Below are 14,759 nucleotides of genomic sequence, written 5' to 3'. Positions count from 1 at the left end.
CAACACTGGGATAATTAACCCTCTGCTAGGCTTGAGCTTGGTATGACCCGAGTAAGATGGTCTGATTGAGGTATATCCACTGCAGATGCAGACTTCTTCCTCTCTTTGTATCTCATTGCCACAAAGACTGCCTCAGTAAGGGTGAGTAGATCTCTACACCCAGGACGTGCCTTATCATTTCACTGAGTAGCCCTTCCACAAATTTGTCAATGAGTATATCATTGTGATCTAATGAAACCATTTATGGGTAGGCCTTACCAAGGAAGTGGTGCATATTATCTCTGTATGTGGCAAAGCTCTTTGTGGTATCTTTTTTCAAGCCTTGAAGTCAGCTTGATGGTTTGTTCTATTTATCTCTGGGTCAAAACCTTCAGCACAAATTGGTAATGACAATCTCACAGTCTCAACATTGCACCTTGCTCAAGAACTTGGAGTCTAGGTCCAGATAAGCTAAGCTTAAGACCAGGTACAACATGCTTTGGAGATCAGCCATTCTAAACAGTAAATATACCTAAAATGTTTCAGGAAACAGTCTAAGTCCTCCTTCACTGTACTCTTGAATTTCAAAAGGTGTTCTGTTTTGCCTCATACACAGGTATTTGTGATAATGGCCAGAAACCTTTACCTTATGACTTTCTGGTTCTTACCCTGACTCTGATGTCTTCAAAAACACAGACAGAGCATTTTAGACATTCTCAGAAATTTCACCTTACCTAAGTGGTCAATCCTTGGTTCAGGGTGAATAAGCAATGAATTGGTATTGGCAGCTCGTGCATCAGTTTTGCCCCCATACTGCTTTGTGACCCATGGTTGTTTCTGTAGTACATCTCCCACTGCTGCCACATGGTCCACATACTTCACCATTTGGAGCTCACCATCTCACCAGATAGTTACTGTTGGCAAACATCATCCATCATGGTTCTGTGGTGGCTTTTACCAGTGCTTTGGTTGGATTTCCGTAGTTTATGAAGGTCTGGGAGCCCTGTATAGACCATCCTACCTGGTTGCAGGCTTGTCAGGATCCCAGACTATAATGACAATCCCCTATCATCCATGTTTCCCTCAAATTGAGGTTGGTCCACAGGAGAACAGCCATTCTGGATGCATTAGACAGTGGCTGAAACGAGATGGAAGTCATGGACCTTTGCAGCATTGGCAAAAATCTGATTTACAAGAGAGGACTTTTCATAGACCTGACAACTCTCTTGTCCAATCTTCTCTCTTCAGTGACCAACTCTTCCTCTTGATTTTACAGTAATGAAGACTGAACTATTACAAACAACTAAGTCTAGAAATATTACAAAAATCTGATGGCTTTCCTACCACACAGTTTACTGTTGAAATGTTTGATTATATACCCATATTCTTGTATCTTACAATAATTTTCTCATTTGATTATCATTTAACTGAACTATGGATCCTGTGATCTGCAGCCAAGTATGCTAGCCAATAGATTTAACAAAGCATTTTCTAAGTCAATTACCAGAATATATTGCAGTTAATTTTTTTAAAACTAGACCTAATAACCTCTATTATTACATACATTAACAAATTTATATACATCCAAAAATATAACTCTTTTAAACATATAACTGTAGTTCAATGTAATAATTCTCCAGTGTCAGTGCATATGTTCTTCACTTAAACTTTAATAGATTTATTCCATTATCACAGTTTAAATGCAAAATAGGTAATTATTTAACCAAATAACTAAAACAATGAGATTGTAGACTTACCAGCAGACAGCAATTATGTTGTAACCACTTTTTTTTTTTTACTGAAACTACCATACACAAAAATAATGAAATCAGAGAATGATTAACAGCACATTATAGTATGGGACAACTAATGTCCCAAATACATATTAATAGTCTGTAGATATATTTATGTAATGTATGTGTTTTTCATTTATTCTTTTTAGATACTTACATTATTAAGTAATGTGAAAAATTCTATGATATTTAGGAATCTATTCACTCCTTTCTATCACAACAACCAGCTGCAAAATGTTTTGAAATTTAAATAATTTTGAACATACCCAGAATAATTGGAAATATATTATACTGTATAATATTACAAAAATTAAATTCTAATACATTCTATATGATTTCTTGGATAGACACAAGAAATTTAAAATTCAAGTTTAATCCTAATTTTTGAATTTTGTGATTCTTTACTCATGGTGCATTTCAGATGAAAATTAATTGGGTTATTTTTCTCTCATTATAGTTTTTCAACTTTATAGATAGTACATATTAATTGAAATTCATAAAATGTATTTAGTTACTATTTTCAAAATGAGTCATTCATTATAATCATTCTCATTTAAGTCACTATTTAAGTGATATTGAAATTCACATTCCTAGAAACAATTTTGTTTGGATAGATTGTGATACTGAAACCTAGTAAAATTTTTTACTGAGAAAGTTACGAGTTAATCTCTTCAATTTCAGTAGTAAAATTAAACAAAAAAATTTTTCATTAATGCTTTATGATTTTTTCAAGTATCACATTAGAATAAAAACAAAACAAGGAATTATTTACCCACTATTTAAACATACTTTATTAAGATAATTTCCAAATGCATAAAACAAATCTTAACAATTATCTTTGTACATCAAAATCTACCAATGATATAAATATACATAACAAAGATAATACCAACATCATTACACTTGATGTACAAAAATATACACACAACAGGTTTTTTTTTTCTTGAATGAGTTTTAAGATCATTCATTTTAAAACTTTTGTTTTTATGAGTTTATGAATCAGTTTCATTTTTCAAACAGATTGGTATGGGCTTTTCTTCCCAATATTCTACAACATGCTTTCTTTTTGACTTCTTTTGCTTTTTCTTTGATTTGTGCTTACGACTAGAACTGGATCTATGGGATGGCCTGGTATCTTCTTCATCAGATGACTTTGAACTAGACCTTGACCTTCTTTTCGAAATAGTTTCTGAGTCAGAGCTTAAGGAACTATCATATGATTTTGATCTGGACCTTGGAGAAGCACTGTAACGTGTCCTTGAATATCTTGTTGATTCATAGTAAACTGAATTATTGTTTGTGTGAACTCTATCCCTTTTTCTTGATTTTCTTTTCTGACGAGGAGAGGGTGAACGAGAATTCTTTCTTTTTCTTCGTGAGTGACGAGAGGGTGAATGGAAATGTGTTGGGGAGTTATGTCGATACCTTCTTCTATGGTTAGCCATGTCTCGGTACTTTGGACTACTGGACCGTGACCTTGATCTATTGCTACGGTAACTACGTGAATAACACATAGATCTTGAACTTTCATCATGATTTCTTGAGCTATTTTCATTATCCATGTCTCTATCTGCCAGCCAAAACTCATTTCTTGGATTCTTGAATACATGTAAAAAATTACAACTTTTTCCTTTAGGACATCTATTTCGATGAAAGAGACCTGGAAAGACATAACTATATATTATTTTAAAGTCTACGTGCTTGTTGCTTCATAAAACTATTAATTAATATCTTAGACATATGAACAAAAGATATGTTTTGCAAACTTTAAAAAATGTTCCAGATAACAATACTTTCATACTTTTTAATCTCTCTAAAAATTAAAGAAAAAATCAAAAAATTACAGTAAATCCTTATCATAAGAAAATAACTGATAAAGATATGTGCCAACTTTAGTTATTCTTTTTCACGACTCATGCAGAAGGTGTGTATATATATATACATACACACATATCATTATTATTTAATATAAGCAATATTTCAAAAAAGTTATAAGATATGTAATTAGAATAATTTAAATCTACTTCGTCGTTTAAAAAAACGTGATTGAAGCTCACAAGAGATTACGGAAAATGACTAATAAAACTGGTATTTTAAAATGTCACAAAAGTACCACAAGAATTTAAAGAAAAGACGTAACTGTATTACTAATCAATACTAATAAACAAAATTAATAAATTCAACATATTTCCTGTTATAGAAACATTTTACTGGAAATAAGGAAGCATCCATGATAACAAACTCCTATTTTATACTCATAAAGTCACACAGCAGATATCAGTTTAGTAATGAAATATAACTTTTACAAACCACAGATAGCTGATTTCCATTTTTGCACATTTGTGTACTCGCAGCTAATCTGCTTTCCAGCATACCACCGTCCATTAAACCTTCTGAAAGCTTCTTCTGCTATTTCTTCACTAAAGATATCCAAACACAAACCAATCATATGATCAATATCAGAACTTGTTCATGAATAGTATCAAAACAAATATAAAGACCCTATTAGTACATATTCCCTTAAAAGTGATCTTCTATACCAAGTAACAACATTATAAATATATCAATTCAAGATCTAGGCAAGTTAATTTTATCAGCACTCGAGATTAAAACTAATATCATTATATGGTCAGGAAGACCCTTGAGAAAGTTACAGTCAATACAATGAACTTGAATAAGTTTTCTCACTTCTATTTTGATTACAAAACACACAATGTCCAGAACATGTATTATTTGGTTTGTGTCTTGATAAGAAACATAGGTAAATGACCACCTTTTTTCACATTGCTATTTTTTGCTTTTTAATGTTAGGGAATTTTTTCTTCTTTTCCATGAATTAAACCTTAAGTTGTTTTTCAGTTTTCTTGTTTTCATTAACTAAAAAAACTGCTAGCATATAATATTACCCTTTTAGTAGTAGCTGAAATTCAAAACATTGGCAATGCTGTCCTGCATCATATATTATCTTGGGTTTAAAACATAAATTTTATGAATATTAAAACGAGAGTTATGATTAACACACAGCTTAAATCTTGCAGCTTCAAAACATAGTTTTATGTTTACAAAAATATATTCATGAAAACACAAAAATAAAAACAGTGATTTGGAAGTAATTGAAAGAAAAGTGTAAATGATGTTTAATTGTTTTTTTGTGTGTAAAAACAAACAGATTTTTTCAAGAATTTTGAAAAAAAGACATCTAATTTTATTAAAATAAACCAGTTAATGACATATATGCTTTCTGTATAACAGGCTTTTTTTACAGTGTTGTAATCTCTAATAATTTTCTTATTACAATTAAACTGATTGGGTAAGAATCCAATTTCAACTTATTTTGTTTTGATCTATCTCAACATTAACCATACATTAACCTAGAATATATATCTATAACAATTTCATATTTTAAGTTGGAGTTTTAGAGTAACAGTATCAGTTCATACCCATGTTGCAAATATTATGGTAATTTTATTAATTTTGTTTACATTTTTATATGTTCTAAGTTAAACATACCAAATAGATTGGGTTTTCAAAAAGAAATGCTGATTCAATTGTAATATTCCTTAAGAGTGAAAATTCTCTTTCTGACAAGCAGTCTGAACCCTGTATACCAAAGTACACAGGAGAATTACTGACCTAGCATACTGAATATAAACATTTCCTCGCAAGTGTGGTTCATGGTTACAGCACACCTTAAACTGTACAACCTGACCCACTTCTTTAAACTCTGGAAGAACATCATCATAAAACTCCTTAAAATGTTGGTATGTGTCACGATCTTCGAATTCTAACCCTATATCTGTATCATATTCATCCTGAATCCCTCTGTCAATGCTGAAATGACTGTACAGTCCTCTAATCAGCAGTGTTGGACTTCTTGTAGGATATGGATGACTTCGAGAACACCTTTAAAAAAAAAATATACAAAAATATCATTCATATTAAAAGTAATATGTATAGCTACATTATGATATCTTATTTAGGGATATGCCAATAAGTAAATCAGCTGAATACCAATTAACTCTATTACAATAGGCTGGTGTATTTTACATGACACTGTAATCACCATGTAACCATTGTGTTATATATACTATGGCTGTAAAGGTACTTAATGTATTTTTACAAAACTTGGCAAGCTTTCATTGAATATTAAAAGTCTTTTGTAGAAAAAAAAAATCAGAATTTTTTATTAAGTATTTTACTAAAACTTTGTCCATAATTGTATGGTGTCAAAGCATTGACTGCTCCAAGTGCAGTGATTTTAATGCTAAGATAAAAAATATTTTTCTTCATCTGAAAATTTTCAAATTTGATATGTATAATCCATAAAACCTTCTAAAAACATGAAAAACATTAAATCTTATCATTTATTTTCTACACTATAACTATATATATATATATATAAATTGGTCAATTTGAGTGACCTCATAACCAGCATAAAGAAGTTAGGAAATAATTCTAAATTACCTTTTTTCTTTTTTGAATGACTGTAAATTGTAAGAGAAAACCATAACTGTTTATCCTAAATAGTTTAATGCATGTAACAGTATACATCTATTTATACTTTATGTTATCATTTTGCTGCCTTTTGAACCATGTCTAAGTAATAATCCCACTACACAAGTTGTAAATTACTTGGCAAACATGTAGCTCACGTTAACTTATTGAATTACATAACACACAAGCTACTCGTGAGCAGACCTTGTGAAGAAAGTTTATCATCATTATTATTACTCTTTATCTGACCTAATCTAATGTAACAAGTTTCTGATTTTTACATTTTAGTTACTTTTATAATAATAAATAAAGAATACAAATGAAAAACAACAAACAGAATACTTACCTGGGTCTTATTTTTCTTTGCTGTCGATGAAACTTAAGCCTACTATTTTGTACTAATGGTATTACTACACTAAATAATTTTTTATTTAAATATATCCTGAACCTAAGAACACAGAATAATAATATGTAAAAACCACACAGTGTCCTGTAACTATCATAATTTCTCAGGCTTTCTAACTATGGGATAAGAGCTTTTAGAAATTCAGCTAAGCTTGTTGATTTGATTCCCTGTGAGAAAGAAATTTGGAAATGGAGACGAAATAGACAATTCTTTGTACAGAAAACAATGTAATGTAATACATCAATTGACAGATTAAAACTTTGGCTTTCTATAGGTTATGAATAATATATGTAAGAGAGAACTATTGGTAATTTATGAAAGAGAGGATGTGACAGGTGGAATGGGAAGAGAAGTCTAATTTTCTAGTTTAAGGCTCTGTAACCAAATAAGATTGAAGGCTATTGAATTTTGCAATGTCATAATGAGTAATTCACATTAAATTCCATACTTCTTGGAGGGGTGGTAAATAAATTAGAGAACAGGAAAGATCAAGAGAGGAAATGTCACACTTTTCATACTAAGGGAGTTTGAAGATTTTAAAAAATATTTGCTTATAAAATTAATAAATTAAATTTATATTACATTAAAATTTGATTTATTAGGTACACTTTGATGCCAAGTTTATCACAAATAATGATAATAATGTAGTTTAATTAAATTATGAATGTAACTCTTTTAAAAGGTTGTGATATGTCCACTTTGACCTACCCAATGTGAAAGCTTTAGCTTATAGCTAATATTTAGCCATCTGTATTTTGTATTCTTCCTACTTCTATGTTATTCCTACACTGGTAGCCTTTGCACATTTTATGATGCATTCAGTGACATGACAATCAACTCACATTCACTCCTGTACTAAACTGTACACCTCCATGTAATGTACTAGGCTCAAGCCTGACAAGTTAGTGGATATGACATGAAATATGGATATAATGGATACCCTAAAACACCAATGCTTATGCTCAGCCTGTTCAGCACTATCAGTAAAATGAGTTATGAAAAGAAAGTCTTTGGATTTAGTGATAATTTCTCCTTCCTGTTTTTACATATATGAATTGATTGTTTTTGTCTACCAGGACATATAACAGTGAAAAGCATCCAATGTATGATACCTTGTTCTTTGAAGTATCTAGACTAAGGTGTAAAAGTAACATTTTTTTCATATCAGAATTTAATTTAACAGAAATGTTACCAAAAATTACTGTTTAAATTTGTAATAATTTACAGGACAGTACACACGATGGGATTCTTTCAGTCCTAAAAGTTGCAAAACGAACCTTATTGCTACTTTAGTCCACCGGCTCTAGTTATCTGTTCAAAATCTAAACTAGAGTTCAAATTGAAGACAATTAAAATTATTTTACTAGAAAATGGGTATCCAGAAAACGTCAAACGTTGATCTGACTCATTTTATAAGCTGTACTATTTCCTATAGATAATTTTCCAGACGGTTCTGCTTTGATTAGTGTCTGGCGAAAAGCTTCAGCAGATATTTCCTTTGCAACATCTCAACCAACAAATGGTCCAGTAATCAACGCTATTTTCAAGTTTTGAACAACTTGACTTTCAAGATCTACATATCTACATGTGCCGATGTTTCCGTTTATGAACGTTCTATTTTCAGATCTGTGCAAGAACTCAGCTAACAGATGTTTCCGCATATAAAAGCTATCTTCAAATAATTGAATTTCTTTTTTTTTTTTACAAGATGTACCCACATCCATAAGAAATAAGAGTGAGAAAGAAAAGAATTTACCATGTTCCTTCTGTAAAACAAAAGTTCTAACACCAAAATGTAAATCAGTGATTGGCCAGCATTCACTTGGCGAGAGTAACTATGACTCTCTTATGGTAGCCAAATGCCTCTTCATCTAATTAGTGACGCGCATGAATGGATTAACGAGATTCCCACTGTCCCTATCTATTATCTAGTGAAACCACAGCCAAAGGAACGGGCTTGGAGAAATCAGCGGGGAAAGTAACTATGACTCTCTTAAGGTAGCCAAATGCCTCGTCATCTAATTAGTGACGCACATGAATGGAATAACGAGCTTCCCACTGTCCCTATCTATTATCTAGTGAAACCACAGCCAAAGGAACAGGCTTGGAGAAATCAGCGGGGAAAGTAACTATGACTCTCTTATGGTAGCCAAATGCCTCTTCATCTAATTAGTGACGCGCATGAATGGATTAACGAGATTCCCACTGTCCCTATCTATTATCTAGCGAAACCACAGCCAAGAGAACAGGCTTGGAGAAATCAGAATGTAGCTGTAGCTGTTAGTTATTCATAATTATATGATTTTGGTGTGGTTAGTCACTTTTGCATTGTTGTTATTTCCTTTTTGCTAATAGGAAAGAATCTTCTATGATCCTGCACAACTTGAAGGAGGAATAATTTCTGTTCTTCTTTCTTTGTTATGATGGCAATATGCACCCCAGTAAGGGCCACATCCCTTTCAGCATTGTCATTTACCAAATTCAAGTTTGAACTGTTTTTAGTGCCTCCCTGAGCTCCCATGACTCAGGGTCATAATCCAAAAATCCAAATGGAATTTTTGAGGCACCTGAAGAAGTCTGTGTGTTCTTTGTGGTAAAATTTTCACTTGACATGTCTTAAGGCTTCCTGATATTCAGCTGGTTGCACTTTGGAGGTTAATTTCTCATTTAGTGCCTTTATCACTAATCATTTTGACTCTGTGGATACAACTGAATCAAAAAATGTTAAACTAGTGAGTTCCTCATTGAGATAGTACAGATGTCCAGCACATTTTTGACAGGCAGCTTGACATTATTATACTTAATAAAATATTGTAACAAGTTAAAAATCTTTATGATCAGAAATGTCACAAGTAGCAGTTAACCATGCCCTAAGATAGTCATGAAAAACAAAGATGCAGATGTCACAGAGTCCTCTTTCCTCGTGGCAAGTGAGCTTAAACTGTCTGATAAACATCCAGATCTTGCAGGCATATAATGGCTTGGCTATATATATATTATGCATAGCGCAAGAAGCTCTCGATAATCGTTTCTAGTCTTTTAGCAAACTCAATGACACTATTCTTAACTTCTGTGGCTTCTGCTACTTCATCAAGGTCAGCTGCAGTTTTATAACTTCACTGGTCCATGTATTCCTAAGATTGCTGGAATCAATGTCTGTATCTGAGGAAAGCCCCATACACACTTTGAAAACACATGCCAGATAGAGAATATTTCAGAACTAAAAAGTTACAGCTTATATATGGAATATTCTTGAACATTCTGAATAATGTAGAATACTCTGGAATATTCCAGAATATGCTACAATATTCCAAAATGTGCTAGATTATTCCATAATAATATGCTGGAACATTCCAGAATAATCTAGAACCTTAAAGAATTATTTAGAATATTGTGGAACATTCTAGAATATGCAGATTAAATGCAAGTTACAAGTTACAATTTCAACTACTTGGAGCAACCCTAAATGTTATTCAATATAGATAAACTTTAGCATGTATTACCTGTTTATACATTGGAACAAAATTAGGGGGAAGAGTGTTGTAAATCAAAACCTCAAATAAGGACCACACTAATGTGCATAAAATATTTTTAGGACTTGTAAGTAACTGGAATGTCAGGAGAATAATCAGGAATTAGGATTACCTGCAGATATAAAAATGTTTTTTGTGTGTGGATATATATATTTTTAATTTTTGTCAATGAGGAGTCAAAATTCATCAGTTTTTGATGATCAGCTTCTTATAAACAAACATCATCTAATTCCAATTAATTTGTATTATTGCCTAGATACCAAATACCAACCACTTAACTAGCTCATCCTTAGTTTTACTTCATTAAACTTATGAAAAATGTACAAATAACTGTGGGTTTTGGAATATTTACAGATACAATTCTTGGCCAAAGATAATGTGAACAATAAAAAAATGATCCATCCATCTTAAAAACAATGCTTAGCTTTATGTAACCAAGGTTATTACTTGAATGACATGAACACTGATGAACATGTACAATTTTAAAGCATGAGATTGTGTTCTAATATAAAGAAAAGTCTTCACATGAGTAGAATATAATGTTTCTATGGTATTTCATACACATATCTCAGACTACTTGATTTTTGTAACTGGTCTATGTTTATATATAAAACAAAGAATGTTAATTTCAAAAACGGGTGAACAAATTACAACAATCTAATATATACTGCTTACCGTTCTCCAAACCGGCATGCTCCTGTTTTCATAAAGAATGGGCATATGTCTTTCTCAGGCTGGTCTGTATTATAGTTAGCTGGTGCAATAGGGTTGTGCCATGTATCATCTCCCTGAACATTAAGTCATGAAATGTTTTATCTTTAATTTTTTACAATTTAAACTTACCGAAGACAATGCTGTATAAACTTAACAATCATTTAAGCACTCATATTAAAAGACTTCTACATTTTTTATCACAAGTAAAATACAGTATTCTTTTTAAAGCTTATCTAACACTGTGCAATTAGTTGTTTTATATAAAATCTATTATAGTGATAAGTACTTTCAGGTATATTACTCAATTAAGAAATATCTCAGCACCCCCAAGATTTACAATGTAATACAAAAATCTAATTTTGGTTTTCATTAAAGGATAGCATTATATCTTTTTTTGAACTTACAGAAACAAATTTCATGTAATGTAAATCTGCATGCTTGTAATCAATATTAATCTTAAATAACTATCACATAATCAATTACAAAGCCGCCTAAGTAACTGCTAAAAACAAAGACATAGAACAGAGAAGTAAAAAAAGGTATGCTTTCAAAAGGCAAATGTTTGCAGTAATAGTACCCAAAGCATTAAAGTATCCTGTCTATCAGATATAGTTCACATAACACAAATGAAAACAAGATAACTTTCAAGTGAAATCAAAAAGTGGCCAAAGTTTGAATCATAGAGACCATAATGTCTCAAACCCAAGTACAACTCACTGTTTGCAGCCATTTGTGGGTATGGTAGTTATCCTTAAAATCATTAATGTAATTAAAAGGATGTTATTCATAAAGTCAATGAAGAAATACTTGTTTATAAAAACTACCCTTCTCTCAAGACTAACTCAAACTCGAAGCTTCCAGCACTAGAGAAGTGATATCTGGAACTGCGGACAAGTAAAGTGAAAAAATATGACTGACTACAGAAAACAATGCATAAATCAACCACTGAAATACTAAAGGGTCCCAGGATAGTTCTCATACCATCAGGTACATAACAAGCTAGGAGATATACGTAATGTGAATGTATACAGAGAAGTAGAGAGTCTGCAGTAAAAAAGGCTATGAAATTGAGTTCCACCCTAATTGTTGGTATAAACCACCAGAGTAGAATTATCTGTATGAAGTAACACACAGTGGTGGTGTAACAACGGTATGAACTCTTGACATGCATAATGCAAGAAAGTCATTCCCAATAATATCAGAGATCTGAAAGATAATATTATTCTCCCTATACAGCAACCCAGCTCTTGAGAAAAGCATCTGTGAAAAAGATGAAGCTCTGGATGAGGTGGGGAAAAAAAGTGGAACATACAGTGTTAAACCCTCAATGAACCAAACTTCAAGGTATATGAGAGTAGCAGAAGAAAGGAAATTATATGAGACAATGAGTCTGAAGACAGGCAGGCAAGATCCCACTAAAGTGACTCACATGAGGATCAATCCAAGGAAACTGCTTCATACAGAGAAGCCACCATCCCAAAAACATGGACCACATCTTTGGCAGACAGAGGAGAGAAGTAGTTACACCCAAGATTCCAAGGATTGCAAAACCAAAGGAAATGGGTGAAGAGTAGTTCTTTGAAAAGTATTTATCCAAAATACCAGATGCTCCATATATTAATTAGATTCAAGATGAAACTTTGGCTTGTGAATAATCCTTCCCAGAGAAGAAGCTAACTTGGTGGTTAATTGAATGTGAGTCAATGACTGAAGAGACAACTGAGAAAGAATAAGCAAATTGTTCAAATAATACATGAAAACATGTGTGAGGACATAAGGTGCTGAAGAAAGACTGAAAAGAGAGAGCTGTAAACTGATAAACCACATCCTGGTAGTAAAAGCAAAAACAAATGTCAAGAAACCAGGTGAACTGGGACATGTAAATAAGCATCTTTGACATTCATATTTATCATCCAAAACCCGTGATGAAGGAATTTCCATAAGATTCTCATGGGTTCCACCTTAAAATGAAGAATGTACAAATAACAACCCTAATCTCTTGATTTATTTGGCCCTACTAAAAGAGAATTAAAAACTTGGAAAACATGAAGTACCGTTTCAAGTTTCTTTATATAAAAAGTTTGAAAATTTCTGATCCAAAATTTGAATACTAACTGGATCAGATGGGAAAGAAACTGGAAAAGTCAAAAGTGGATGAGGATGCTGTAACTGGATAAAAAATCCAAACTAATGAATCTGTTGAAACCTAGGTTTCCAAAGCCAAGGGTTCTACAGATAAACACAGGATCCCAGATGGCCTCCTAAAAGACTGAGAGTAGGGGCTGCTCAGAAAGGAAGAAATTCAATGTTTGGATCAAAATGGCCAACTTCATTTGATTCTACAAAAGAAGATGAAACAGAAGGTTGAGAACTTAAGATGTAGCAGAGAAAGTAGAAGGTAATGTAGAACACCTATTACTAACTGGACAGCAAAAAAGTAGAATGATGACATGAAGTAATGCACAAAGCCAGACATAAAAAAAAACAACACTAAAAGTGAATGACGGGAAATCCTCTGTAAAATAGCTCTAAGAGCTAATAACTCACAAAAACAAGCAAATCATATGGTAAATGTAACAAAGTAAGTAAATACTGCAGAAAGAGAAACATCACATAATTTCATTTGCTCCTGAGAAAACGATTAAGAATAGCTCACAGATAATAATTGAGCTAAAGATAAAAGTCATAAAACAAGCAACCCACGTGGTAAATGAGACCTAATTAGTAGTTCCTGTAGAGACAGAACAATGGAAGTATTCACTTGCTTCAGGGAAAAAGAATCAGAAGAATGAAAATAGTTTACAGTTAATAAATGAGCTGCGGAAGAAAGTTGTAAAACAAGTTAATTACTGAGCAAATGTGAGAGTACTGACAAGAAGATATGGTGGAAGACCATGTAGATGAATTCTAAAGTTTGAGATGACAAATGAACTCATAAAGAAGCTTCTGCTAAAATGCCAGAGGAATGAGAAATATGAGGCAAACAAGGTCTTTGGAAATTGCCTCTATTTCTAAAAGCAATAGTCATAATCCAAATGGTGGGAGGATGCAGAAATAAAGATTCTATAATGAAATACTGTAACAAAACACTAGAACCTTCAGATGTAACAGAAATTGATTTAGGTTTTAAATTTTACATAACTAGTAATAAAAAAATTCAGCAAAACTTCATCAGGATTAAGGCTGGCTTGTAAATCCTACTCTTCACAAAAAGGTGGAAAACTTGTGCAAAAGAACCAGCTTGTTCTTAAAGAGAAGAAAGAGGGTGATGACCCACCAAATTGGGGTCTATGAGGCCCTGATACTTACCTGGGATAGCCACATAAGATACAGCATTATTTGCCCAAATACATTTGTTGACAAAAGAAAACAATGCAGCTATTGTAGCTCCTTGCACACCAGGGGAAAACTGCTGAAATTAAGCTTCAAAAGAAGGACTTCTGTCACTGATACAAGCATTAGAAGAAGAATTGAGCAAAGAATTAACTAAAATATTAGAAGTAACCTAAATTTAACATTTGAAACAAAAAAAAGAAGAAAAAGATCACACATGATGCAAACAAATCTGACGTATGGTGAAAAAGCAGAACTTAGGTAAGAGCTGCTAATGCATACATAAGAAGTCTTGTAGAACATGGGAGAATAGCAAATTATGGGTGATGCATACTTTGCAATGTATAAAGGCCATTCAGAATTTTGAGTTGCATGTTCATTTACAGCATGAAAGTAAACTGAACAGGAAAAGGCCTACAGTATTTCAGATGCAAGATTTTAAAGATATTTCTATTTAACTTTAAGTTTCATTAATAGTTTTTGTGGTAACTATGCCCATAATTGGTT

General features: G+C 32.4%; 1 protein-coding gene across 1 annotated transcript in view; it reads right to left on the bottom strand.

Annotated features, from left to right (window-relative positions):
• Positions 1–2,626: 2,626 nt before the first annotated feature.
• LOC106464929 (U2 small nuclear ribonucleoprotein auxiliary factor 35 kDa subunit-related protein 2-like) overlaps positions 2,627–14,759 on the bottom strand; it is a 42,027-nt gene continuing 29,894 nt past the window's right edge. The window contains exons 9-12 of the mRNA XM_022392738.1: positions 10,881–10,993; positions 5,406–5,675; positions 4,083–4,192; positions 2,627–3,432 (exon numbers count right to left, since the gene is read on the bottom strand). Coding sequence (XP_022248446.1) covers positions 2,765–3,432; positions 4,083–4,192; positions 5,406–5,675; positions 10,881–10,993 — 1,161 coding nt within the window. The 3' untranslated portion in view covers positions 2,627–2,764. The remainder of the gene's footprint in view (positions 3,433–4,082; positions 4,193–5,405; positions 5,676–10,880; positions 10,994–14,759) is intronic.

Source organism: Limulus polyphemus, unplaced genomic scaffold (assembly GCF_000517525.1).
Source record: "Limulus polyphemus unplaced genomic scaffold, Limulus_polyphemus-2.1.2 Scaffold1786, whole genome shotgun sequence".
Lineage (NCBI taxonomy): Eukaryota > Metazoa > Arthropoda > Merostomata > Xiphosura > Limulidae > Limulus > Limulus polyphemus.
This window is presented reverse-complemented; position numbering and strand designations above follow the sequence as displayed.